At 42.3% G+C, this 26,176-nt stretch overlaps 1 protein-coding gene and 1 long non-coding RNA gene across 6 annotated transcripts in view; one reads left to right on the forward strand and one right to left on the reverse strand.

The window, feature by feature from the left end:
- Positions 1-371: 371 nt before the first annotated feature.
- On the reverse strand, positions 372-10,050 carry LOC140911339 (uncharacterized). The gene is made up of 3 exons (XR_012158906.1): positions 9,696-10,050; positions 8,483-8,576; positions 372-1,940 (listed from the first exon to the last, which is right to left on the reverse strand). It is a non-coding gene; the product is annotated as an uncharacterized lncRNA (long non-coding RNA).
- AP3B1 (adaptor related protein complex 3 subunit beta 1) overlaps positions 10,035-26,176 on the forward strand; it is a 346,462-nt gene continuing 330,320 nt past the window's right edge. For 3 of the 5 annotated variants that reach the window (XM_073344162.1, XM_073344164.1, XM_073344167.1), the window contains exon 1: positions 10,035-10,300. In XM_073344162.1, the coding sequence (XP_073200263.1) occupies positions 10,170-10,300 (131 nt within the window). In that variant the 5' untranslated portion in view covers positions 10,035-10,169. The remainder of the gene's footprint in view (positions 10,301-26,176) is intronic. The other 2 variants (XM_073344165.1, XM_073344161.1) reach the window with 2 other exon arrangements.

The following is a 26,176-nucleotide window of genomic DNA, read 5'->3' on the forward strand; positions in this document are numbered from 1 at the left end:
CTGGCTAACCACGTGGGCTCAAAAGGGGCAACAACTGTTCTTCCCTGAGGGTACCCAGGGGAAGGAGGTAGTATAAATACAGCCTGTTCGCCATTAGTGGTGAATGACCCCATCGGTGCAGGTCGGCGTGCTCTTCATTCCCTGTACCAGCAGGGGTGAATCAAGCTCCCTGATTTTATATAACAGTCATTGCTGATAAAAAGAGAGAAAGAGAAGCATGGACATTATAGATCACATAAGCAAAATCGTCTCTAAAGAGTATGTTTTTCAGAGGTTTTCATGAGTTGTCAGGGAAACATTTTATCAAAGTTTGAAAGGAAATCCATTGCCACTTTCAGCTTGGTTAGCAGCTGCGAGATTGATCTCCTTTTTGGTACTAGTTATACATATAGCAGAAAGCTTTTTCCTAGAGAGCTTCTGTAAGAAAGCATATCTGATCTGTTGTGCAAGACAGAGTTCAGACTAGCACAGGTTCTGAAACAGAACTGTACAAAAGTATGAAGTGATATTTTTCTCTCCGGTTTTCTCTTTTCTATATTTCTTTCATATGAGAACAAATCATTGAAATTAGTTTAAGAATGAAAAAAGTTGAATTTTTAGTTAACTGCCTCAGGTATAGTCTACACTTAAAAATTAGATTGACCTAGCTTCTTTGCCCAAGGCTGTGAAAAATGTCATGCTTGAGTGATGTGGTTAGGTCGACCTAACCTGCAGTGTAGAAGCAGTTAGGTTGACAGAAGAATTATTCTGTTGACCTAGCTACTGCCTCTTGGAGAGGTAGATTAACTATATCAATGGAAAACCCCCTTTCAGCAATGAAGAAAGTCTCTACTCTGCTGCACTACCACAGCACAGCTGCACACTGTAGCTGTGCTGCTGTACTACATACATACCCTCAGAGAGAAAAGGATTTCTGTCTGACTCATAGGAACTGTTTGGACTGAAGTACTGAGTAGTAGAGTTAAACTCTATTGTGGAGCACTGAATGTGAGAACTCTACAGCACAAAACTGTGGAAATTAAAGGACTGGAATCCACAGTAAGCCGGGACTTTCGCCTCTCTGAACACAGAGTAGAAGGGCAGTTAGTGCTATAACTTCCCAAGTACTTTTAAAAATCATCTATAATAGTATTGTAATATTTTTGAGAGAACCCAATGAAATGGCTTGGCTTAACAGATTTCCTTTCATTCCTTTAGAGAGGGAATTGGGAATGGGATCTGATAAGATAAATAAGGCTGAGAATGCTAAGGGTCATTCATTTATTCTCAAAGATATTTACAGGAAGCCATACACACCTTCCAACTTGTGCAAAGCACAGTGAGATGTCCAGGCTCAATAATCATAGTACTTGGCTTTTATACAATGTTCTTCCTCTAGAGATCTCCAAACTTTTTACAGAGACAGATAAGTATCATTATTCCCATTTTACAGGTGCGGAAACCGACAAACAGAGAGTTGGAATGACTTGCTCAGGGCCACACAGCCTGTTGGTAGCACAGCCAAAAATAGACCCAGATCTGCTGACTCCTAGCCCACTGGACCATACCGCCTTGGTAGAAGTCAGTTCATAACATCTAAGAGTGATTTATGCAAGTTAAAGTATTTGTGCTTTCTCCATAGCAAAACTTTCCATTAGCAGGGACAAACATACTAGATCTGAGGTTCCCAGCTGCGATCCATGGACAACTACTGGTGGACAGTCTGTGGAGAGCTGGCTTATCACATGGTGCTGACTCCTCCTTATTTTCAAATGCTAAATTGCATTAAAAGACAGCTAAAATTACATTAAATACTTTTCTAATGTTACCTTTTCATGTCCTTGCTGTAGTTGCCATAGGGATTGTGATAAATGAAGGGGAGGGTAGCTCCCTTTTATGGACACTCAGCCAGCCAGTTAGCTACAAAATCCCTGTTAGTAGCTGTTCTCTACTTGCTTTACCTGTAAAGGATTAAAAAAGCCCATAGGTGAAAGGAAGGGAGTGGGTTCCTGATCAAAAGAGCCAATGGGAAAGGTAGAACTTTTTAAAATTGGGAAAAAACTTTCCCTTTGTCTGTCTGTTGTGGTTCTCCAGAGAGAGGACACACAGAGCAGCTATGCTGTAAGAAGCTTTAAACCACGTATGAAAAATCATCAGATCATACCTTGAAACTATTTATCTGAAACCCCAGATATGGAAGATCAGGGAATGTTTAGGAAGACGTGATTAGGTTTATCCCTTTTATTTCTTTATGGCTTGCGGACTCCTCTGTGCTAACCCCAGGTGCTTTTGTTTTGCTTGTAGCCTTTAAGCTGGACCTCAAAAAATCCATTCTTGATGCTTAATTATTATATTTGCTCTTTTTAAAATCTAGCCATAGCCTACATTCCAGATGTATTTTCTTTTTTTTTTGTTTTTGATAAAATTTACCTTTTTTAAGAACAGGATTGGGTTTTTTGTGTCCTAAGAGGTTTGTGCATATGTGGTTTAATTAGCTGGTGGCAACAGCTGATCTCCTTTGTTTTCTTTCTCAGCTCTTCCCTGGGGGCGGGGCGGTGAAACGGCTTGAGGGTACTCCACAGGGAGGAATTCCCAACTGTGCCTTCCTGGGTCCAAAGGGTTTTTTTTGCACTTGGGTGGTGGCAGCATCTATGGGCCCCCACCTTCTGCACTCAAAGTGCCAGAGTGGGGAATCAGCCTTAATAGGGATTTTAAACGGAAGGTGATCCACCAATCTGTGTATTAAAATGTGGCCCACACTATGAAAAAGGTTGGGAATGTCTGTGCAAGATAATTTTTAGTAACGTGATTTCCACATATTGCATTTTTATTTCAATTTTCTTTGCTGTATAATCTTGTACATAATGTGAGTAAATATTAGAATTACAATTTCCTTTGTATCATTTTTAAGGATGTGTCTTCTAAGAGGCTTGTTAATCAGTATCATGGATAATGTGATATCAGAGTCACTTTCTTCTAGTACTTAAAAAGGAGCTTAATTAAATAAGAAAACAGAGTTATTGTTAAAGTTTTTCTCTCTCTCTCTCTGTTTCACGGTAGAGCTCATGCATAAAACCTTCCCCTGCCTGGATTTCTGAAGCAGATTTAAAGAAACAGTACACATATAGTCATGTCCTAGAGCAGAAGTTCTCAAACTGTGGTCCATGGAGCACCAGTGGTCCGCAAGCTCCATTCATATGGTCCGTGGATAGTTCCCTCTAAGGTGCGCACCTGGACAGTCGCACATGAGAGAATGAAGAGCCACCCACCTAATTAGTGGAGCTGCACAGGCATGGAGAAGACGCCCATGTAAGGTGAGGTGGTGGCTTTGGGGGGAATAAGGAGTATGTGGAAGGGGGCAGTGGGGTGAGAAGAGAGGGCGGGGGGAATTTGGGACGTGCAGGGATGCGGTGGCCAGAGAACGAGACGACTTTTCCCAGCGCCAGGGCTGCAGCTGCTGGAGAGAGATGGCCCTCCTACCCAGCCTCAGCTCTGTGGTTGCTGTGGGGGGTGGGGGTGGGGAAAAGATGCCCCTCCTTCCCAGCCCCAGCTCGGGGGCTGCTGCATTGGGGGAGAGAGGGAGAGACCCCCCTCCTTCCCAACCCCAGCTCAGGGGGCTGCCGCAGCAGGGGAGAGAGAGCACATCCATCGCATTAGAAAGGTAAGACTACTGATATTAAATAATGAGTTGTGTGCTTTTATTTGTAGAACAAAAAATGTTAATTATTTTTTTTATATAGTGCTTTTACCCAAACCGCTTTATGGTAGTTAGCTAATTGTACACACAACATTTGGAAAGATCATTAAGTGGCCTGCCGAGACCCTCAGCAATTTTCAAGTGGTCCACGAAAAAAAAGTTTGAGAACTACTTTTCTAGGTCAGGGGTGGCCAACTTGAGCACCCTGGCACATTGGAATGTTGGCGCCTGTAGCTCCAGCCCCGGAGTCGGTGCCTGTACAAGGAGCTGCATATTAACCTCTGAAGAGCCGCGTGTGGCTCTGGAGCCACAGGTTGGCCACTGCTGGTCTAGGTATTATTCTGGGGAAGGTCTATTGCCTGTGTTATATAGGAGGACAGACTAAATGATCATAGTGGTCCCTTCTAGCTTTGGAATCTATGAATCCATTAATAGAGTTTGTATAGATCAGGGTAAAGGTAATTTTTTCCAGAAATGTGTTAAGTAACATTTTAACTAACACTTTTTAAAATACTATGGTAGACAAGGCAAATTATATTATAACATGTTTAGGTGGACAAGATTATTTGCTTGAGGCAAACCTTAGACTCCCCTCTAGGGTTCGCCTCAACTAACACATTATAGTATAGATGTGCCCTGTCTGCATTAATGTTTTAAAATGTATTAGTTTAAATGTGTTAGCGAACATATTTTTAAAAAACAACACCTTTTATCCTCATTTAGAAAGAACCATTATAACCAATGAGGGTTTCAGGTGCATGGTTGCTTATCTGTCTATCTTCTTTGTGTTGTTCCCCAACCATGGCTCTATAAGGTCCAGTGATTTGGCCTCCCTCTGCATCACACATCTAGAGGAGCATGAGAAGGAAAGCATCACTCTTGAATTTCTGGAACAAAATCACTCTCCACTTACTCATGATTTCAGCCTTTGCATTCTCTGAACCTTATGTACAAACATCTCCCAATGAGTTCCTTACTTAGGCAGACACCAATAGTGGCTTTACTTTCAGACTGCTGCACTAAAACAATTAACCCTCTACATTACAGTCTTGAGGTTTCATCTGCACTACCTCTCTGTGTTTACTTGCCACTAATATTTGCAAATATTTGTCTGGTAGGAATATTCATAGACTCATTAGAAAATTGACATAAAAAGAGAATTTCAAATTTATAATAATGAGAACTACTCACACATGAAACCTTGTTATATGAATGACATGAAGAAGAGCTCTGTGTAAGTTTGAAAGCTTGTCTCTCTCACCAACATAAGTTGGTTCAATAAAAGATATTACCTCACCCACCTTGTCTAATATCCTGGGATCAACAGAGCCACAAGAATACTCCATTTAAGAGTAATACTCATTCAAGTAAGGAACAGAAACATACCATGTGACCTGTAAGTCCAGTCAAAGGAGCTTTAATTTTGACTACAGAAAACTCAGTCAACTGCTTGTAAAGAAGCTTACACAGCAATAGTTTGAGAAATTATTCACTGAATAATTTTGAATAATTGGTGCAGCTGTAGGAAGGGGGACTGTAAGGGAGTAAGTTTCACCTTTGTTATCCTGGGGTCAGTTCTACACCAGACTTAGCACAGACTAGTACAATTTAGGGACTGTTCTTATCTACACTGACTGGATATAGTGCTAAAGGGCTTTCCACCTTTGTGGATTACTGGAGCGCGTTGTCCTCCAGATACACCAATTTCTTGCCCGTCCCTGAACTCAACATATCCCTTGTTCTATGGAGTCCCAATGGGTGGCATATCACAGAGCTCTTCTCACTGGAGACTCCCTTGTGCCAGGAGAATCTCCAGCTGAGGAGAGCCACCTGCTTTTCAGCCCCTTTGCACAATTTGAGAGATGCAAAGGGCCCAGATTGTAGGCGAGGATCTTCTGCCCCATAAAGTTAAAATGGAACATGAAAGCTGCGGGAGACTGAAATTAAGTGGTATAGGCAAGGGAGAAAGTTATGTTTAGAGAAAAGCTTTGAAAAGAGATGGAGAATTAATGAAGCCCAGAAATATAGAATAGCTCCTTCAGAGAGCAATAGCTGCAGAAGAGAAGACTCCACACCACTTGTATTGTGCTTTTGAGGAGAAAAACTGAGGAGGCTACTGCTGGATGAATAATGGAATGGGAAAAGGAGTGCAGACAGCCAGGGAACAGTTATTTCTGACATTTTCCTAAGGGTGAAACACTTCAGTTATTTGCCCTACTGAAAAATCTTCTCTAATATTTGATAATTTATAAATGGTTTCTGGGAGGAATGTAACAAATTGGCTGAGAATCAGGTCTGTAAGCAGTTGCTACACTCAACTGCACTTGTATATGAAAGGGGTGAAAAGGCCAATAAATTATTTTCTTGGCAGATCAAGAATGAGGAAGTTGAAAGATTTATCTTGGAAACAACACTGGATACACAGATGATAATTTCAGAAATTTAATCAAGCTTTTTTGTCACAGACTCCACTTGCAGCCATCTCAGTGCAGTGTCTGTTCAAGACTGGAGCATGTGATGTAGCCTGAAACTGAAAGGAACATTCAAAATTGTGCCCCTGTGGTACAGTCTCTTTGGTTTGTCTTTGAATAAGACAAATGATTTTTCTATGCTTAGGGGGTTGTAATTCAAAAGCCATTCCACTTGCCCAGTTAATTTGATCAAAATAATTTTGCTGGTAATGCACTAATTATCTCTAGGGCAGTGGTTCTCAAACTTTTTTTTCCATGGACCACTTGAAAATTGCTGAGGGTCTCGGTGGACCACTTAATGATCTTTCCAAATGTTGTTTGTACCATTAGCTAACTATTGTAAAGTGGTTTGGATAAAAGCGCTATATAAAAAAAAATGTTTTTTTGTTCTACAAATAAAAGCACACAACTCATATTTTAATACCAGTAGTCTTACCTTTCTCATGTGATGGATGTGCCCTCTCTCCCCTGCTGCGGCAGCCCCTGAGGTGGGGCTGGGAAAGTGGGGGTCTCCTGCACTGCAGCAGCCCACATGCTGGGGCTGAGAAGGAGGGGGATCCCTCCCTCTCTCCTCTGCTGCGGCAGCCCCTGAGTTGGGGCTGGGAAGGAGGGGGGTCTCTCCCTCTCTCCCCCACCACAGCAGCCACAGAGCTGAGGCTGGGAAGGAGAACCATCTCTCCCCGACAGCTGCAGCTCTGGAGCTGGGGAAAGTCATCTCTTTCTCTGGCCACAGCAGCCCTGCACATCCCAAATTCCTCTCACCCCCTCTTCTTACCCCACTGCCCCCTCCCACCTACTCCTTATTCCCCCCAAAGCCACCACCTCACCTTACATGTGCATCTTCTCCAGGATCCAGACACCTAATTAGTGGAGCCAGCCTGTGCGGCTCCACTAATTAGGTGGGTGGCCCTTCATTCTCTCGTGTCCAACCGCCCAGGCACGCACCTTAGAGGGAACTATCCATGGACCATCTGAGTGGAGCAGTGGTCTACGGATCACAGTTTGAGAACCTCTGACCTAGACCATATCTTTTTAAAAAAAATCCAATCTTGATTTAAAAATTGTCAGTGACAGAGAATCCGCCATGACCCCGGTAAATTGTTTCAATGGTTAATTACCCTTACTGTTAAAAATGTAGGCCTTATTTCCAGTCTGAATTTCTGTAGCTTCAATTTCCACCCATTGCATCATGTTATATCTTTCTCTGTTAGATTGAAGAGCTCATTATTAAATATTTGTTCCCCATGTAGACACTTATAGGTTGTCATCAAGTCACTCCTTAACCTTCTCTTTGTTAAGCTAAATAAATTGAGCTCTTTGAGTCTATTACTATGACATATTTTCTAATTCTTTAATCATTCTTGTGGCTTTCCTCTGAACCATCTGCAATTTATCATCCATCTTGAATTGTGGACAACAGAATTGGACACAATATTCTAGCAGTAGTTGTACCAGTGCCAAATATAGACATAAAATAACCTCTCTACTCTGATTTGAGATTCCTCTGTTTATGAACCTCAGGATTGCCTTAGCTGTTTTGGCCACAGCATCACATCATCATATGATGAGACGGTATCATGTGTTGTTTCCCCAAATAGGGAGCAGAAATATTTATTAAATACTTCTGCCTTTTCTGTATTATTATTGATAATTCTACCATTTCCATATAGTAATGGACCAATACTATTATCGTGATTCTTTTTTTGTATGTTTGTCTAGATTAGGACAAGAAGTAGAGGTTAAATTGGAGATAGCTAACTCATATTAGCTAAACCAGGCCTCAATATAACCACAACCAGTTCCTGTATTGTAGACACAAGTTAATACATTTTACTTCAATATAGCTGGTCGAGGTCAACCTTCAAGGGAAAGCTAAGGTTCCTAGGGCTGACTTTAACCGGCACAATCAAGGTGAAAAGTGGTAACTTGCCTCAATGATAGGGAAAAAGTCATGGATAGTTAATATATGTTAGCCCTAAGCCCCAATGTCTAGACAAAAACCTTGGACATAACAAGATTGTTTGCTGTCCTGTCTTCTTTTTTTTTTTTTCCTTTTTAATGGTCTATTTTTATGTAAATGGATTAGGCTACGCTTTATTGATTCAAGGAAATCTTGTACAAAATTTCCATCCCAGGAATAGTTCCACAAGAGACAATTCATATTCTAATGGCACTGTATGATAAACAAAGAAAGACAGTTATGCAGTTGTGTTAATATCTGATGCTTAATATTTTTCCCTTTGTACCTTGTCATTTACTTGAAGATAAAGTATACTAGACCTCATACAGCAGGTTTGAAAGTTGATCCAAACATTTTAAAATCATTATACAGTACCTGAGCCATTATCTGTGACAACTGTTGCTGGGATTATGTTACTAGTGAATATAGATTTCCTATTTGATATGGTGCTTGATAGGATTCTCAATATCTGGAAAGATGAAATAATAATCATTAATGAACAGACATTCCTTTCTATTACAGTGAAATGAATCAAAGCCCAGCAGATATGCAGGCTTTATTCCAAATACCATTAGCACCCTGCAAGTGCTACATTCAGGGGTGAAAGTAAAATGGAGCTCTTACTGGTACAGGGCTGCTCTGGCCTCCTTGGAAGGCATGGGGCCTCAGGTGGAAGGGGCGGGGCTGGGGTCAGCATCCCCCAGCTAGTCCATCTGAGCTCCCTGGCCCATGCTGCCCGGGGCTCCAGCGCCGATTTAAAGGGCCTAACCCTAACTCTTTTAAATTGCAGCCCTGGGGCAGCTACTTCTTTTGCCCCCCTCCACCCCTTCGGCGGCCGGGGTGTGGGGGGTGGGGGGCAAAAGGGGCAGTGACATTAAAGCGCTGCAGCAGCGCTTTAACACTGCTGTCCCTTTTGCACCCCCCCATTGGCGGCCCTGCTGGTAGGGACACGGCAGCGCTTTAAAGTCAGTGGTACAGGCTGGTACTGGCAGCTATCTTTTATCGGTACGCCGTACTGGCCCGTATCGCCTTACTTTCACCGCTGGCTACACAGTAAATAATACCATTGGTTCTTTTGCTTTCAATAATATTTAAAACCTGCACTTAGTACTCGTTTAATATTTTAGTATTGGGCCAGTAAATAGTGTTATGAGTCTATCCTTTAAATTTCTCTGTTCCTAGATGTTTCTTACTAGCATTTTCTAGGTCTTTGTTTCACGTAGACATGGGCATTATCATTCTGTTCATTTTCAGTAATACTTGTTTTACATCTTCTAGTTTATCCTTGAACAGAGGCATTACTTCCGTGAACCACTAAGCAATGTGTAATTTGAAGATCACTTTCTTTGACTTATGGGTCTTCATTATTTTCTGTTTCCTGTTTTCCCCGTCTTTGTTAACTTTTTTTCTTTTTGACATTTTTTTGCATTCTGTTTTTTTTTTAAGTCTCCCCTTCCTATTCCCCACTTAGCCAAAAGCACCATGCTGCATGAGGTGGGGTGGTGCTGTAAGATCAGACGTAAATTTTTCTGGCTTAGCTGAGTGCCATTGGAGCAAAGCAGAGAAGCTTCGGGCTGTAGCACTGTACCTGTGAACCGCTCCTGTGTTTGGATATTGTATTGCTTCCTTGGGAGCCAGTACTAGCCCAGGCTGTTCCCTTCCGCCCGGCACCGGACGTTGCCTCAGGAAGGAGACACCGCCCTTGTCCCCCATCACAAAGATGCCGATTCTCCCCTCAGTGGAGAGGGAGGAGGGTGACGGAACCACACCACGCGCTCACAGGCCGCCGGGTCACGCCAACAGCTTGGGCGGAGCCTCACGCGCCTTCTCTCTTCCCCTCCGGGCCGGCGGCCACTGAGTTGCCATAGTAACATTAGAACTCTGAGACTGGGAAAGTTCCGCTTCTGCAGCTCCGCCCCATCATGTGACACCCCCCCCCCCTCCAGCCCCAGCCGCTGCCGTTAGCTTCCGGGAAGAGTCTGGGCCGGTGTGCGGGCGCTCGCGAGTAAGTTCCGTTCGGCGACAGGGCAACCGCCAGGAGAATCGCCGCCGCCGCCGCAGCATGTCCGCGAGCAGCCTTGGCTACAATGAGCAGGGCGGGGAGGCGGCGCCGGAGCAGGGGCAGGAGGCGACGCCCACCACAGCCCCCTCCGTCCCCGCGGCCTTCGGGCTCTTCAGCAGCGACACCAAGAAGTAAGGGTGGGGGGGGGGGACTGTGGCGGTTGGCAGAGGGCGGGGATAGCGGGTGCGGAGGAGCAGGGCGGGGCAGGAGGGCGTACGGGAGAGCCTGGCATTGCGGCGGAGTGGGCAGGGCGGGCAGCGCGGGGGGTACCCTAGCATACGCTGACCGTTATCGCGCTCCTGTGCGCAGCTGCGTACGTTGAATGAGGCTCCGCTGGTTGATGGCCACAGACCCACTTGCTTAGTACACAACTTACTTGGAGAGCTGGTTGCACGAACTTACAGCCCCAGGAAAACAAAACGATGCAAAATCAGTGCACCCTGGGGGCAGGGACTGTTTTTAGAACCAGTGGTACCTGGTGGTACAGGCGTTTCCATGCAGGTTCTGAGTGTGATCGGTGCCTTTGTAGCAAATCGGTGACTACCATTTTTCTGATTGCTTTATAGAACATTTAGTTACAGCATCTATTTAAGCAGTTGGTGTCTTTGTTAATAGATAACAGAACAAAAATACACTTTAAAATTGTTCTAGTCTTAAACTGTTTTAGGTTGTAGTTCATCAGCAGTTTTGATGCTTAATACTTAGCGAAAGATCATTTTATTTTTACAGGTAAATAAGCGTTCTAAAAGATGCTGGTATTCTTATGGGACAGTTGTAGTTATGATGTTTAAAGAAGACACCTCCATGGGTTGGTGTTAAACATAATGTGGAAGATGTTTAGTTTTGCACAGTGGTCTCAGGACAAAACTGAGGAAATAGAATATCCTTGGATTTAGCATGGAGACTGCATAAGCATACTGGTACAGAGTGGTTGGATCCTCTTAAATCTGAAAGACAAGAAACACAACTAGTACTAAATAGCAAAGTTCAAGAAAGACAAGATGGGACAGGTAATATCTTTTCTTGGGTCAACCTCTCTTGTACTCCTGATGGAATTCTGTGCACAATATTATAGAATTCTGCAAATTTTATTTGTCAATAAATAAATGTGGAAGTCCAGCATGGCAGTGGGTAGCACAGGCGACTGACTGCCCTATAGCTCCCCGAGGGCACAGACTCGGCAGGCAGTGAGGCTGCACCTGACCCTGACACAGCGCAAGGGTCAGGCATGCCCTAGAGATCCGTGTCCTGGGTGATCTCCCACCTCCGTGCAGCCAGTGGCCTGTGCGCCCCACTGCTACCCTGGAGCTTCCACATTTATTTTTCACAAATAAAATTAGCAGGATTTTAAAATACTGTGCATAGAGTTTTTAATTTTTCAGTGCTGAATTCCCTCAGGAGTAGTGGGTAAAGCAACTCACCAAGGTTAGCAGCCCAATGCCAGGTCCACCAAGTGTGGGCAGGCAGGCTTAGGCCAGCAGGGTCCAAATGTGAAGGAGCTTAGTGTGGGGTGAGAGAGTTGTGTGTGGGGCAATATGGGTGCGGACAACCAATGGACGGTCCGGATGCAGGGGGGATCTGGAGGCACGGGCTAGTTGAGGGAGGATTCTGGGTGCAGGGGCAATGGGACTCTGCAGGGGGGTCCGGGTGAAGGTGATTGTGGCTCAGTGGAGGAGTCCGGGTGCTGGGGAGTGGGGCTTGGAGGTGTGGGGATCTGGGTGCAGCTGGCTGGGGCTCAGTGGGTAAGTGGTCCAGGTGCGGGGGGCTCATGGGGTGGTCAAGGTGCATATGGGGTGGGGCTCATCCGCGTGGGGGTTCAAGTGCAGGGGGTTCAGTGGGGGCTGGTCTGGTTGCAGGGGTGGGGTCTGGATGCAGGGAGGAGATGCTTGGTGGGGGTCCAGATACAGAGGAGGTGGGGCTGGACGGGAGGGGTCTGGGTATGGGGGGGTCCGGATGTAAGGGGGTTGGGCAGATGGGGGATTAGCTCCCCATACAGTGACCTCCCTCCCCTATGGCTGAGGAGTGATGGGGGCAGGAAGCGGGGTGGGGGTGTGGAGCTGCGGGAGGTTTCTGGGGTTGCATCTGGATTGGCCCTGCTTTGAGCAGGGGGTTGGACTAGATGACTTCCTGAGGTCCCTTCCAACCCTGATATTCTATGATTCCATGATCTGACGGGGTCCTGGCTGCTCTGTGCAGGGAAAGCGTGCTCCTTCCCCAGCCCAGCTGGGACTAGCAGCTGAGCCCGGCACAGGGTAGGAGCCATTAGCTGGGGTGGGGCTGGGGAGCACCAGGTGTGTGTGGGGTGTCTGGATGCAGGGGAGAGACTTGGCAGCGTGGGGGTTTGGGTGCGGTGGGCTCAGTGCCGGGGGTTCTCATTGTGGGGGTGTGAATCTTGACGGGGATCTGGACGCATGGGGGTTGGGCAAGGGTGGGGGTCTGACCTGCCCATCCCCGCAATGATTTACCTCTCTGATGGCTGCTCTGGGTGCTGGAAATAATGCACCCGCCCTGTTGGGGAGGGGTGCCTGACCGCTCTTGGGGCTTCCCTTTGCTTCCCCATCAGAAAATCATTTTTCTGTGTGGAAGCAAAGAAATCTGCATTTGACATGAATTCTGTGCAGAGTGGATAAAAATCAATGATTTAAAAAAAAAAACAGATTTTTTTATTTAAATGGATTTTTCCTCAAAAAGCATTTTATCAAAAAATCCGATTTAAATAAAAAAAAAATCTGATCTAAAGATATTTTTAATTACGATACATTATAGCGCAAAGATATCTCATCATGAAATAGGGATTATAAATTCTAATTCTATAGTATGAGACAATATATTCATGTAATGTTTAAGAAAAGTTTTGTAAATGAGTTCCAATAGTTCATGGATTAGGGACCCAATCTTATGGGGTTCCAGGGGCTTCTGTCTAGTTTATTTAGGTAAATCTTTCTATCTACCCAGTGGGACTCGGTATCTTCTAGACTGAGCACTATCAGAGATGCTTAGTTTTTCAGTTCTCAAAAAGTGGATTTTTGTCTCCAGAGACAACATGCTTGTTAACAGCAACAATGTTTATAAATAAATAATATATAGAGGTGAGAAACGAGACCTCAACCCTATTGTCCCTTTGCAAATTTGTGTACACCGTCAATCCCTCACCTCTCTCTAAAAGTGCAAAGTTTCAAAAAGTTCAGTGAATAGAAGATTGTTGGGGGCAGAATCTTGGCGAGAAGAAGAAGTCTGGAGATAAATGTGAGAAGGGAGGGACAGGCACTAGAAACAAAAATGAAACTGTTCGAGCAGCATAGTCCAGAAGTCTTTCGGAGTGTAGCCTTCATTGATTTGAGATCTACCATACCATTCTCTCACTAGAAGGGAAAACCTATAATGGCAGCAGGCCGTAAAAGAGACCCAGTTTGGGAATATTTGAATGAAGTTCCTCTACCTGTGGGTCAGACAGGCATGCATGCAAAATGCAAACAGTGCAACAAAGAAATGCAAGGCCTGGTTGCCCGAATGAAACAACATCATGAGAAGTGTTCCTCCTCAGGAGGAAGCTACGTTGAAGATGAAGAAAGGAATATGTCTGAACATGCAGGATCTTCAGGTTGGTAAACTTTATTTCATGCTTCCTTTCTTAAGGACTGCCTCTCTTCCTTCTGGACTATTCTTGAATTCTCATGTTTGAGCAAAAAATATAGTAGTTACTCTGTGGTACTGTCATTTTAGATGCAGTTGTGATAAAAAATAAATAGCTGAAATAGGCAAATCTTCCTTTTACAATTTTACCTTTAAAGTAGTACTGAGTGTCAGTGAATGCAATGAGTAATACTAAATGAGCAGTATGATAATTAAATAACTGCATTGACTTATTTTGTTTAGGAGAATCCATCCTCAACATACAAGATTCTGAAGACTATTCACCTTCAAGATCACAATTATTTTCTATAGTTTCAGTTATCTGACAATGATAGTGTTTCAGTCACATCATGTATGTCATATAGCCACAGTATATCACCTGTAGCGCAAAAAAAAAAAAAAATCTCCATCATCCAGAAACAACCATAGATAAGTTTGTGATAAGAACCAGCAGGTTACAAAAAGAGGTAATTGATGAAAAAATTGCCTGGTTTGTATATCCAACAAACTCTCCTTTCTGTATGATTGAGAACCCACACTTCATTAGCATGGTTCAGTCATTAAGACCAGGATACAGTCCACCCAACAGAGCAGATGTCGCAGGCAAATTGCTGGATAAAGTGTATGAAAGAGAAATTGAGCAGTGTGCAAAAAGTCTAGAGCAGGCATCGGCAACCTTTGGCACGTGGCCTGTCAGGGAAATCCATTGGGCCAGGATGGTTTGTTTACCTGCAGTGTGCACATGTTCGGCCGATCGCAGCTCCCGCTGGCCGTGGTCCGCCGTGCCAGGCCAAGGGGGGCTGCCGGAAGCAGCGGCCAGCACATCCCTCGGCCCATGCCACTTCTCACAGCTCTGATTGGTCTGGAATGGCGAACTGCAGCCAGTGGGAGTGCAATTGGCCAAACTGCAGAAGTTGCTGGTAAACAAACTGTCCTGGCCCACCAGCAGATTTCCCTGATGGGCCGCATACCAAAGGTTGCCGATCCCTGGTCTTGAGGGTGAAATTGTTAACCTGAGTCTTGATGGGTGGAGCAGTGTTCACAATGATCCTGTTGTATGTGCTTGTGTGACAACAGAAGACAGGAATGTCTTCCTTACAGAAACAATTGATACATGAAGAAATGCACACACACACAGAATACTTAAAAGAAGTAGCAGTGAAAGCTATAACAAACTATGGAGAAAAAAATCAAATGTCTAGTATGCAACTTAGTCACAGACAATGCTGAAAATGTATCCAAGATGAGAAGAAATTATTTAGAAGAGAGTCCCAAGCTAATACCATACGGTTGCCATGCTCGTTTGATGCACCTCTTAGCCAAAGACTTCAGTGTTTCAGAAATAAAGGCTAATATTGTTGAAATTGCAAAATACTTCTGTAACAACTACTTTGCAGCAGTTGCTCTGAAAAAAGTGGGAGGAACCAAGCTAACTCTCCCACAAGACGTGCAATGGAACTTAGTAGTGGACTGTTTTGAGCACTATATCAAGAACTGGTCTAATCTGATGACAGTTTGTGAACAAAATCATGAAAAAATAGATGGCACTGTCACAGCCAAAGTTCTCAACATTGGGCTTAAGAGAAGTGCTGAGTACCCTGAAGCCTATTTCTGTAGCTGTTTTATTGCTGACGATATCTAAATTTGGAAGGAACTGAGTGAGATCTTAAAAAGAGAAATATGCAATGACAGAGTTAAATTACAAGCATTAAAAAAAATGAATGAGACAGTTACTATATCCAGCTCATTTTCTTGCAAATATTCTCAGTACTCACTACCAGGGTCAGGCCATAACTACTGAAGAAGAGGAGTTGGCTATGACATAGACATCCAGCAATCATCCCTCCATCATGGCAATTATAATAAACTTCAGCGCTAAGGGTGAACCATTCAATAAATATATGTTTGTTGATCTTTTAAAGAAAGTCACACCAGTGAACTGGTGGAAGTCACTTAAGCACTTGGATTCAGAGACTGTTGAAGTGATAATCTCACTTTTAAGAGCAGTAGCTTCTTCTGCCGGTGTAGAAAGAAAAAAGCAGGAAAGCTTGTTTTTCTTTTCCAGATTTTGAACAAACAGGAAAATGAAGATGACTGAGTTAGCTGCAGAAGCCAATATTTTAAGTGTCTCATGTTGACCTGGTTGACATAGTCGATTTAATTTTTGTTTTAATTTCATTTAATTATTTTAGTTAAAAACAATTTTAACAAAAACAAACCTGATTTTAAAAAACTTGAATATTTTACTAAATTCAAAAATTCATATCTTGTTTTGTTAAAATATTATGTTTGCTGTTGAAGAAAAAATGTTGTTTTAGTTAAATAAAACAATTTAAATGTCTGTCTGGTGGTCTCCTCCTAATACAGCATGGCAAGAAAATCCTCCAAATATTAATGATTAGCCTGTTGAATTGGAGATAGTTCACCTCCCAATGACTTCATAAATATCTGCTTCAGTTACCTTTGATAAATGAAATAACCAAACAAGCATTCATTTTCTGATATAGCTGTAAAACTAATCTGAAAAGTTTTCAAACTAAATCACTTAAAAATGTATAGTGTGTACCTTCTAAAAATTAAACCTACATCTATCTCTGAGTTGTGAAGAATATGTATTAAGGTTATAACAACAAGAATGCACTTTTATGTAGAAATCCATGATTAAATAGAGTCTTCCTGACTAGTGATTTAAATCAAATCCACCCTGATTCTGTGCTTGTGCTGTGGCTCAGAATTCCCCCAGGGATACTGTTGGTGAGAGAGACAAGCTTTTGAACCATAGAGAGCTCTTCTTCAACAAGCTATTCAAACCAAAAGGGTATCCTTCAGGAAAATGGAAATCCAGTCATATCAAAAACAATGGAAATGAATGCAAATTATGGTCTTGTTTACGCGAGAAATTTCAGACCTGAGAGAAGACCTCTGTGGAGCTCAGAAGCTTGTCTCTTTCGCCAGTTGAAGTTTGTCTAATGAAAGATACTACCTCACCCACCTTGCTTCTAGAAAATTGTTATTTGTGTGTGCTTCAGTTGATTGTTTTGCACAAGTAATGAGTGCACCCGTGCTACCAAACCTAAACTGATACCAACTATACAATTCAGTTGGGGTTTCTGTCATTTTTGAGAATTGTTATCTTTGAGATAATTTCCTTAGCTAGAAGACCTTCTTAGTTTGCCAAATGAGCCATTTTTCTGTCCCCCTGCTTTTCCCCCTCCCCCCATTTCTTTTAGCCTTGATTCCTGCTGAACTGACCTTCCTCCGTACACACACATTAACTGCACCTTTACCCCACTTCCTCACCACAGATTCTCTTAACTCTGGTTCTGTAACTCCTCAGCTGGTGTGCCACAGGTGGATCAGTGGCTGGGGCTATAATAATAATAATTAATAGCTAGCTCTTTGACAGTGGTTTTTACTTGTAGCTCTCAAAAGCACTTTACAAAAGAGGTAAGTATCAATTTTTCTCCCTAAAACATATGTTCCAGTAGTTACTGGCCATCAACCAGTTTTTAGGCTTGAAGTTAGATGAAGGTTTCTAACTATCAGAGGAATGAAGTTCTGGAACAGCCTTCCAGTTTTCCCCTAGGTCAGATTGACAGAGACCCCCTCACCCCTTTTTTTTTTTTTTGCCTTCCTCTGCAGTTTGTGGCATGGATTGCTTGCAGGTTTAAACTAATGTAAATGGTGGATTCTCTGTAACTTGAAGTCTTTAAATCTTGATTTGAGGACTTCAGTAACTCAGCTAGAGGTTATGGGTGTATTACCAAAATGGGTGGGTGAGGTTCTGTGGGTTTCAACATGTAGGAGGTCAGACTAGATGATCATGATGGTCCCGTCTGGCCTTAAAGTCTGAGTGCATACAAGAATTAATTCTAAGAAGTCCTATTGTCTATATTATACTGGGGATCAGACACGATGATCACAGTGGTACTTCCTAGTCTAAAAAACTGTGAATCTCTGAATTCTCATTCTGCAGGTGGGAAAACAGACAGTGAAATAACTTGCCCAAGGTCATGCGGTAGGCTAGTGGCAGAGCAGGAAAAGAAACCAGATTTACTGAGCTCTGTATACATATGTGATGTGTATAATTATAAATAAACATGGGTGTGTGTAATTATGAATAAACATGGAAAAGTTAGGATAGTTGAAGAGCTCCTAGAGTGTGTGTGTATGTGTCTGATCTCTTACCCCTTAGATTCCCTCTGAAATCTCTAAACTTTGCAGAGGGAGGGGAAGATGTGGTAACTGAAGGGCTTGAAGAGCAAGCAACCTATGACTTTTCTTCAGAGCAGGATTTGCAACCAGCAAACTTAGGGCTAGTTTATGTATGAAGTTATCCTGCATAAGTAACTCCACATTTGTACACAGTAAGGGACAACTTCATGTTTAGACAAGCCATTAGTGGCTAGCCTGAGGAGTTCCAGTACTCCTCAGTAAACGGGTTGTGCTTAAACAGGTCTGTACTGTACCAACGGGGGTTGGACTAGATGACCTTCTGGGGTCCCTTCCAACCCTGATATTCTATGATACTGGTGATGTGGGAAAGTACCTGGGGGGAATGGCTTATGGGGTTTTGGGGGAGGAGGGCGGGCAGCAGGTACAGTCTGAGCTGGTGGTCTGCAGCTGGCTTGAGGGACTATTGGGGACTTTAGTAAATTAAACACAAACAAGCAAAATTAGTTCCTTGAGTATGGCTAGAAGATATGAGCATTTAATTGTCAAGAACAATTTTGGTGGTGGTGGTGCTTAAGAGGTTAGTTATAGGATGTTTTCATGCATCCCTTGGCAAATCATCCAGAAGAGTGATACCAAAAGCTTTTTCTTATTTGCCCCAGGTTTTGGAGGGGGGGGGGTGGCTGTATCATCCACCCCTCATGCAGAGCTCCAGTAAGAGTAGTTGGGAAGAGAGTCTGGTGTTTGAGTTTAGTTCTGTACACGTTGCCTGGTCAGACCATTTGAAACTGTTTTGCTAGAGGTGTTAGAGATAATTCCCAGTCCCTGACCCAGGTCCAAGTTGATTCTCGTTGCAGTGAATAGATGGAAGTAATATGTGTACCCTCGGTATTCAACTCTGGTGGTGGCACAAGGGTTTTATATTGAGAATTGAATTGGAATTCCTCTCAGAATGGATTGATTTAAATCGCTGACTTCAATCTGGTTATGCATTTGTAGTTTCTAGGTATTTTTGTGTTTAGAAAAAAAGTTGATTCTCATGGGCAACCACTAAACCATGTTGATGTGCACTAAAATATAGCCTTTACACTCAATTTGGTGCTTCTTTTTATTAACCAGGAACTAAATCTATAGACATTTGTTCAAGCAATTATATAGCTTAATTTACACTTACTCAGATTCTTAATTATGTTAGAAAATGGTGAGTGATGCATTTCTTATTTACTAGATTTATTTTCTTTTCTTCGGGACTTGTATCAAGGTCGACATGGATGGAAATTCAAATCTAATTCAAAATGCACAAAAACTAGCATTTAAATTTTTTATTAAACAAAGCTACCTTTAATTTAATATGTATACAAGGAAAAAAGATTATCAAAACATGTTTTGCATTTTAAAGGCAGTACAGTAGACCACCATTTTATCCGGCCCTCCCTTAACTGGCACTCCGCTCTCTGTATTTACAGAGACCCTGGAGTCCTGGGTGTTGAAGTAGGTGATCTCTCCTGTGGCCTGTAGATGGCACTGCAGCATCACATTTTCCCATTCTCTGGGGTGTCCGGAGTTTTGATTATCTGATCTGGCCTCAGTCCCAATTAGACCAGGTAAATAGGGTTCTACTGAATCTGTATTTAGTGAATTAAAATTATTGTTGCTGGTTGCTACAGATATGTCTACACTTAAAAAGCTACAGCTGTGCCCCTGTAGTGCTTCAGTGTAGACACTCACTGCAGTGGTGGGAGGAGTTCTCCCATCAGTGTAGTTAATCCACCTCCCTGTAAAGTGGTACAGTACAGACCTGTTTAAGCACAACCCGTTTACGCGTGAATCCGCTTAACGCATGGTAACGCTGTGCCTCCCAGTGCTACCTATTTAACACACGAGACTCGTTAACATGCGGTACAGAAACTTGCTATGTAGCGTTACAGATTTGCTCACTAACTTCCTGACCTAGAAATTGACAGGAAGTGCAGAGCAGAAACATGTTGTACGTCTTTACCGATATTGGTAAAGATGTATCACGCACGCTTAGTCATTGTCACACTAGAGAGATATATAATATATAGTAGTTATATAGTAATATATATACTACATTAGAAAATTTTAACCGTAGGCCTAATACTGTATAATGGCAGAGGGCAAGTGTCAGCGTTCCTCCACTGTAGAAGAAAAGCTAGCTGCAATAGATAGAGTAAGTAGCGGAGAAACCCAGGCCAAAGTTTCAAAAGATGTTGAGATTGCCGAATCTACTCTCCGAGGATGGCTAAAAAACTAATCTAAACTGAATGGCTTTGTACAAAATATCGATTCTGCTGCGAGGCTTAAGCGAAAACGTGTGCGCTATTCAGCAAAATCCACAATAGACAAAGCCATGTGCATGTGGTTTGCTCAGGAAAGGCTGAAAGGAATGCCGCTAAGTCGGCCAATTCTTCAATTTTTTAACGGGGCATAAATCATTCCAAGCCAGCAAGAGGTTTATAAGTAGTTTTAAAAAACGTCATGGCATAGTGCAAGTATCGACTTCTGGAGAAAGCTGATCAGCCAATAAATCGGCCGCGAATGCGTTTCCTGCCGAGTTAAAATCTATTTATTTGGTGAGGATGTCGTTGAAAAGGTCAAAATTTCGCCCACAGAAGCCCTTAGTGCTGTAGAAACTGTTGTAAGATTTATGGAGGAGCAAAATGGGGAAAATATCAAAATCATTCATCTGTGGCAAATGACAGACTTCATAAGAAAGAAGAAAAAAAATGCGAGCCAGAAAGAGCAGAAAATAATGGCTTTTTTTTCTCAGTGAATCATAGACACTTTTTTCAGCATGGCCCTCTTAACCCACAGTCCGTTAACATGTGGTCGTGACGGCTTGACTTCCGACAGCCGCAAGTAAATGGGTCTGTACTGTAGCTAGGTAAACAGAAGAATTCTTTTGTTGACCTAGTACTGTCAACACTGTGGGTTAGGTCGGCATAGCTATGTCTATCGCGTGTAGATTTTTCACTACACCAATGTATGTTTTCAATGTAGACCAGCTCTGTGTCCTTCAAGATTTTAGAACTAGTAGATTTCATCCTCATATATTATTTTTATTCATAGATTGGAAAAGGAAAACAAACTTTCCCGCTTTAACTCTCAGTTGGGTTTTTATCTTTGAATGAACTAGTCATTGAACTCAACTAGCTGAATAAACTGAAATGAAGAAAATATTCTCTCTGTATTTGCAGTAGAGGCCACTGCTGTCAAAAGGTGGTTAGCCAGTGACATCCACCAGCTCAGTTGCTTGACCTTTTCTAAAACTTCAGCAGCAAACATGTATTGCTTAATATTATTGTTTTTAATTTAAATTATTTTAGTAGATTATAGTAATTTAGGCTTTAAGACAGGTAGTCATACTTTCAAATTTAATTTTAAATACTTTTTTAAAAATAAACCTGTATTTGATTTAAATAAAAAAATACAATTTAAATAAAATCTTGACTTTTTAAAAATCTGTGTATCCACTCTGATTTCTCTCCATGGAGTCCTACTTGTAATCCAGATGGAGGATGGCAAACTTTTTTTTTTTTTTTTTTTTTTTTTTAAAACACTGTAGGTATAGTCATTGGGTTAGTGGTATAGGAGTGAGCATAGGTCTTCTGCTTGCTTTTTTAAAATATGGAGAATTTTTTACTGGAGACTATAAAGTGACTGTCATTTGTTTTTGGGATACAATCGGCTGATCTTCCCTTGACTTTTTGAGATGCTATAAGTATCAAGGGCATCCACAGAAACAACAAGGAGTCCGGTGGCACCTTAAAGACTAACAGATTTATTTGAGCATAAGCTTTCATGGGTAAAAACCCCACTTCTTCAGATGCATGGAGAGAAAATTACAGATGCAGATATAAATATACTGACACATAAAGAGAAGGGAGTTACCTCACAAGTGGAGAACCAGTGTTGACAGGGCCAATTCGATCAGGGTGGATGTAGTCCGTTCCCAAAAATAGATGAGGAGGTGTCAATTCCAGACAGGGCAAAGCTGCTTTTGTGATGTGCCAGACACTCCCAGTCCCTATTCAAGCCCAGTTAATGCTGTTAAATTTGCAAATGAATTTTAGTTCTGCTGTTACTCTTTGAAGCCTGTTTCTGAAGTTTTTTTTGTTCAAGTATAGCTACTTTCAAATCTGTTATAGAATGTCCAGTGTTACCAATTACACCTGGTAGGACACGCACACAAATGCTGCGAATTACACCTGGTAGGACACGCACAGTTCGAATCTAGGCTGAGGCACATAAACAAAGTCCACAACTGCAGAGTTCCCAAAAGACACGAAGTTTATTACTCTCGAGCATGGTGCCCCCCTGCTAGTCAGGAGGGGACCCTAAATACAGATTATACAAAGGTTATATACTTTTTAGCAAAGCATGTTGCCCTCATGCATTGGAAACCTTAGCCAATAAACAAACCCTTTTCTTATCTACCACCTATCCCTGCTTGGTGCATTCCTCGTGCTAAACCAGTATGTTAATTACACAGCATGGTCCTAAAGCCATGCATCAGTAACTTTTTTATTATCAGGATGGGAGGCCTCACATCAAAGGCCAAGAGATAGGGAGTTAGAGACTGACAAAAAACAGATACTGGGAGTCAAGGCAGGCTGGAGACAAGGAAGAGGATTTTCACAGGGATTCAGTATCTAAGGATCACTCCTCCTGGTGTGTGATGTGCTTGCTTTTAGACAATGGTGGGCCCCAAACCAAAATGGAGTCACATGTGCTAACTTTTCCTTAACACCAGGCAGATTGAAGTGTTCTCTTACTGGCTTTTGTATGTTACCATTGCTGATGTCCGGACTTGTGTCCATTTATTCTTTTACATAGGGACTGTCTGATTTGGCCAGTGTACATGGCAGAGGTGCATTGCTGCACATGATGGCATATATAACATTAGTAGACGTGCAGGTGAATGAGCCTCTGATGGTGTGGCTGATGTGGTTGCGTCTTCTGATGGTGTCGCTAGGGTAGATATGGGGACAGAGTAGGCAACGAGCTTTGCTACAGGGATTGGTTCCTGGGTTAGTGTTTCTGTGTTGTGGTGTGTAGTTGTTGGTGATTATTTGCTTCAGGTTGGGGGGCTGTCTGTAAGCGAGGACTGGCCTGCCTCCCAAGGTCTGGGAGAGTGAGGGATTGTTTTCCAGGATAGGTTGTAGATCGTTGATAATGTGTTGGAGAGGTTTTAGCTGGGGGCTGTACGTGATGGCCAGTGGTGTTCTGTTATTTTCCTTGTTGGGCCTGTCCTGTAGTAGGTGACTTCTGGATACTCTTCTGGCTCTCAGTCTGTGTCCTCACTTCCCTGGGTGGGTATTGTAGTTTTAAGAATGCTTGATAAAGATCTTGTAGGTGTTTGTCTCTGTCTGAGGGATTAGAGCAAATTTGGTTGTATCTTAGGGCTTGGCTGTAGACAATGGATCGTGTGATGTGGTCTGGATGGAAGCTGGAGGCATGTAGGTAAGTATAGCGGTCAGTAGGTTTCTGGTATAGGGTGGTGTTTATGTGACCATCACTTATTTGCACTGTAGTGTCCAGGAAGTGGATCTCTTTTGTGGACTGGTCCAGGCTGAGGTTGATGGTAGGGTGGAAATTGTTGAAATCCACATGGAATTCTTCAAGGGCCTCCTTACCGTGGGTCCATATGATAAAGATATCATCAATGTAGTGCAAGTAGAGGAGGTGAACTAGGGGACGAGAGCTGAGGAAGCGTTGTTCTAAGTCAGCCATAAAAATGTTGGCATATTGGACATTTGTACTTAACACTGGGATTTCCAGAAGTGCTTAGTGTTGTCCTTTGTCCTAACTGCGCCTATTTGTAAAGCTCCACCAGACTTCAGTGGAAGTGTAGTTAAGACAGTCCTGTGCACTCTTGAAAATCCTATCTTCAGTCTTCGTCTGTTTAGATTATCGTGGTGTAAACTTGGAGACTTTCTTCTTGGACTACAGAGACAGCCTGAAACAACCTCACAGATAGGCATTACTTGTCCTCCCTCATCTCAATGGATTGTTAAATCTGAAGCCTAAAGCTGGCTGTTTTAAACATCAGTTTCTTAATTAGTTGGATGTTTCTGCTAAAATGATCACCAGCGAAACAGTTAATGTGTTTATCCTATAAACTGCCTCTCAAATATCCCTTGGTGCCAAAAGTCCCAGATATCCGAGGCCCATTTGTTCAAACTTCCAGTTTTCCTTCTAGCAACTTTTTAATGATGGACTTAAAAATTGTCAGTACAGAAATCTGGTACAAACATTGTGTGGTCTCACAGTTAATGATATTGGCTTCCATAAATATATATATTAGCATATTAATTAGTATGGCTTATTAGCTGTGAACTGGAAAAAATACACTCTTTACTGCTAGTACTTGGCATGTTAGAATTTGGGAATGTGGTGTGAATGGAGAGACTAATACATCAAATTTTAAACTAAGTTCTAACTGATGACGTCTATAATAGAATATTGGGGATTGTCTATTAGTGTAATTTTTACAATGCATAGAGGGCTGGATGAATGGCTTCTTAAGCATCTATATGCAGTTATCACAAAGGACTTCTTTCTGGGAGGTGTATGCTAGAGTTCTCATGCAGCTAGTAGTAAAAGATTGTTGGGGTTTTTAGAAGATCTATACATTTTTTAACACGGTCTTACACCCAATTCAGGGTAATTCTATTGCAGACCTCTTTCTGACAGATATATTAATCATTGAACTAAAAATTAGTTACCTTGGTACAAGAGATCACAAACTGAGAATGTTCATCATGTACAAGTGGTCAGTAGTAATATACTCAAAATTACATTAAAAAGTTAAGGTTGTAAAGTTAAGCATTCGAAAGGTAGGAAATGCCAGTATTTAGGTTGCCTATGTTCGGCTCTCCAATGTATGTTGTAATAGTCTTTTAATTACGTTATTGCATACTATTTTATTTTTCACAGAACACCAGCTTCATTCAGTGGACAACAGTGATGGTGCTTATCAAATGACAAGCTATTCAATATTTTGTTTTCTCCTTGTTGTTCAATGTGTGGCCTCGTGTCTTATTTACTATACTGTTTTCAACCCCTGTTCTGAATACAGAATTATTAATTTCTTCAAGGGTTTTTCTGTGGCATTCATCAGCATAGTATCTGAGTGGTTTACAAACACTAAAATTCATTTTCACAACACACCGAGACATGGGGATCTTATCCTTTTTTTACACATTGGGGTCTGAGGCATAGAGAAAGATTAAGGTTGGAAGTATTCACTAATTCTGAGTGCCCAATCTGAGATGCCCAAGACTTGGCTTTCAGAGTGCTTAGTATTATAAAGCATTTCTAAGTGCAATACACATCCCGCACTGATTTCAGTTGCAGCTGTGAGTATTCATCCCCTTTGCAAGTTGGGCACCCAGAAAACACAATTAGTGAACAGCTTTGAAAAACTTGGCTTAAGTGCCTAGCATCACAGAGGAACGCTATGGCAGAAATGGGAAGAGAATCCAGTTCTCCAGGGCAGCATTGAGAGCAGCCTTAACAATCCTTTCTCTTCCAATTCCCAGCCTTATTCACTACGCACCTTTCAACATTGGCAACAAATGAGGCAGGGATTCTATAGACAACAGCTTCCACTACACAATCGTGATTCATCTCCAGAACATGCTCCATCCTGTGCACTGAATGATTCAGGGGTCCAGTGGGGAAAAAAGTATGTGATCATGTAATCTGTGCATGTGTGGTGCATACACACAAAAGGGCCAAATTAAGGTTGCCTTCCCTCCCCAAATTCCTGGGGAAGGGATCGTTTCAGTCCAGGATTAGAAAGGGGGATTCCTCAGAAGTTCTCATCTTTTAGTGTTTCTGCCTGCAGAGCTAGAAAATACTTCAGAGATGGCCAGCAGGGATCAGAGGAGAGCAGAGTGATATGCATTGCCTTCATGGGTGAACATGTCACTTGAACAATACTGCCAGCCCTTTCACTTCAAGAGTTTGTGTGAGTTTGGATTTCTGGTTCCTATTTCAGTGATATGGTGTTCATGTCTTAAGGCTGCTGTGCTTGCCTCTTAAGTGGTGGAGTTTAGTAGGGAGAATCAAAAAAGTTCTGTATCAAAGATCCATGTAATTGCATGAATATTCACACAAAAGATAAGAAAAGAATGAGATTTTTTAAACATTGCTGTTATTAATTATTAAAGTTG

This window comes from Lepidochelys kempii, chromosome 5 (assembly GCF_965140265.1).
Source record: "Lepidochelys kempii isolate rLepKem1 chromosome 5, rLepKem1.hap2, whole genome shotgun sequence".
Lineage (NCBI taxonomy): Eukaryota > Metazoa > Chordata > Testudines > Cheloniidae > Lepidochelys > Lepidochelys kempii.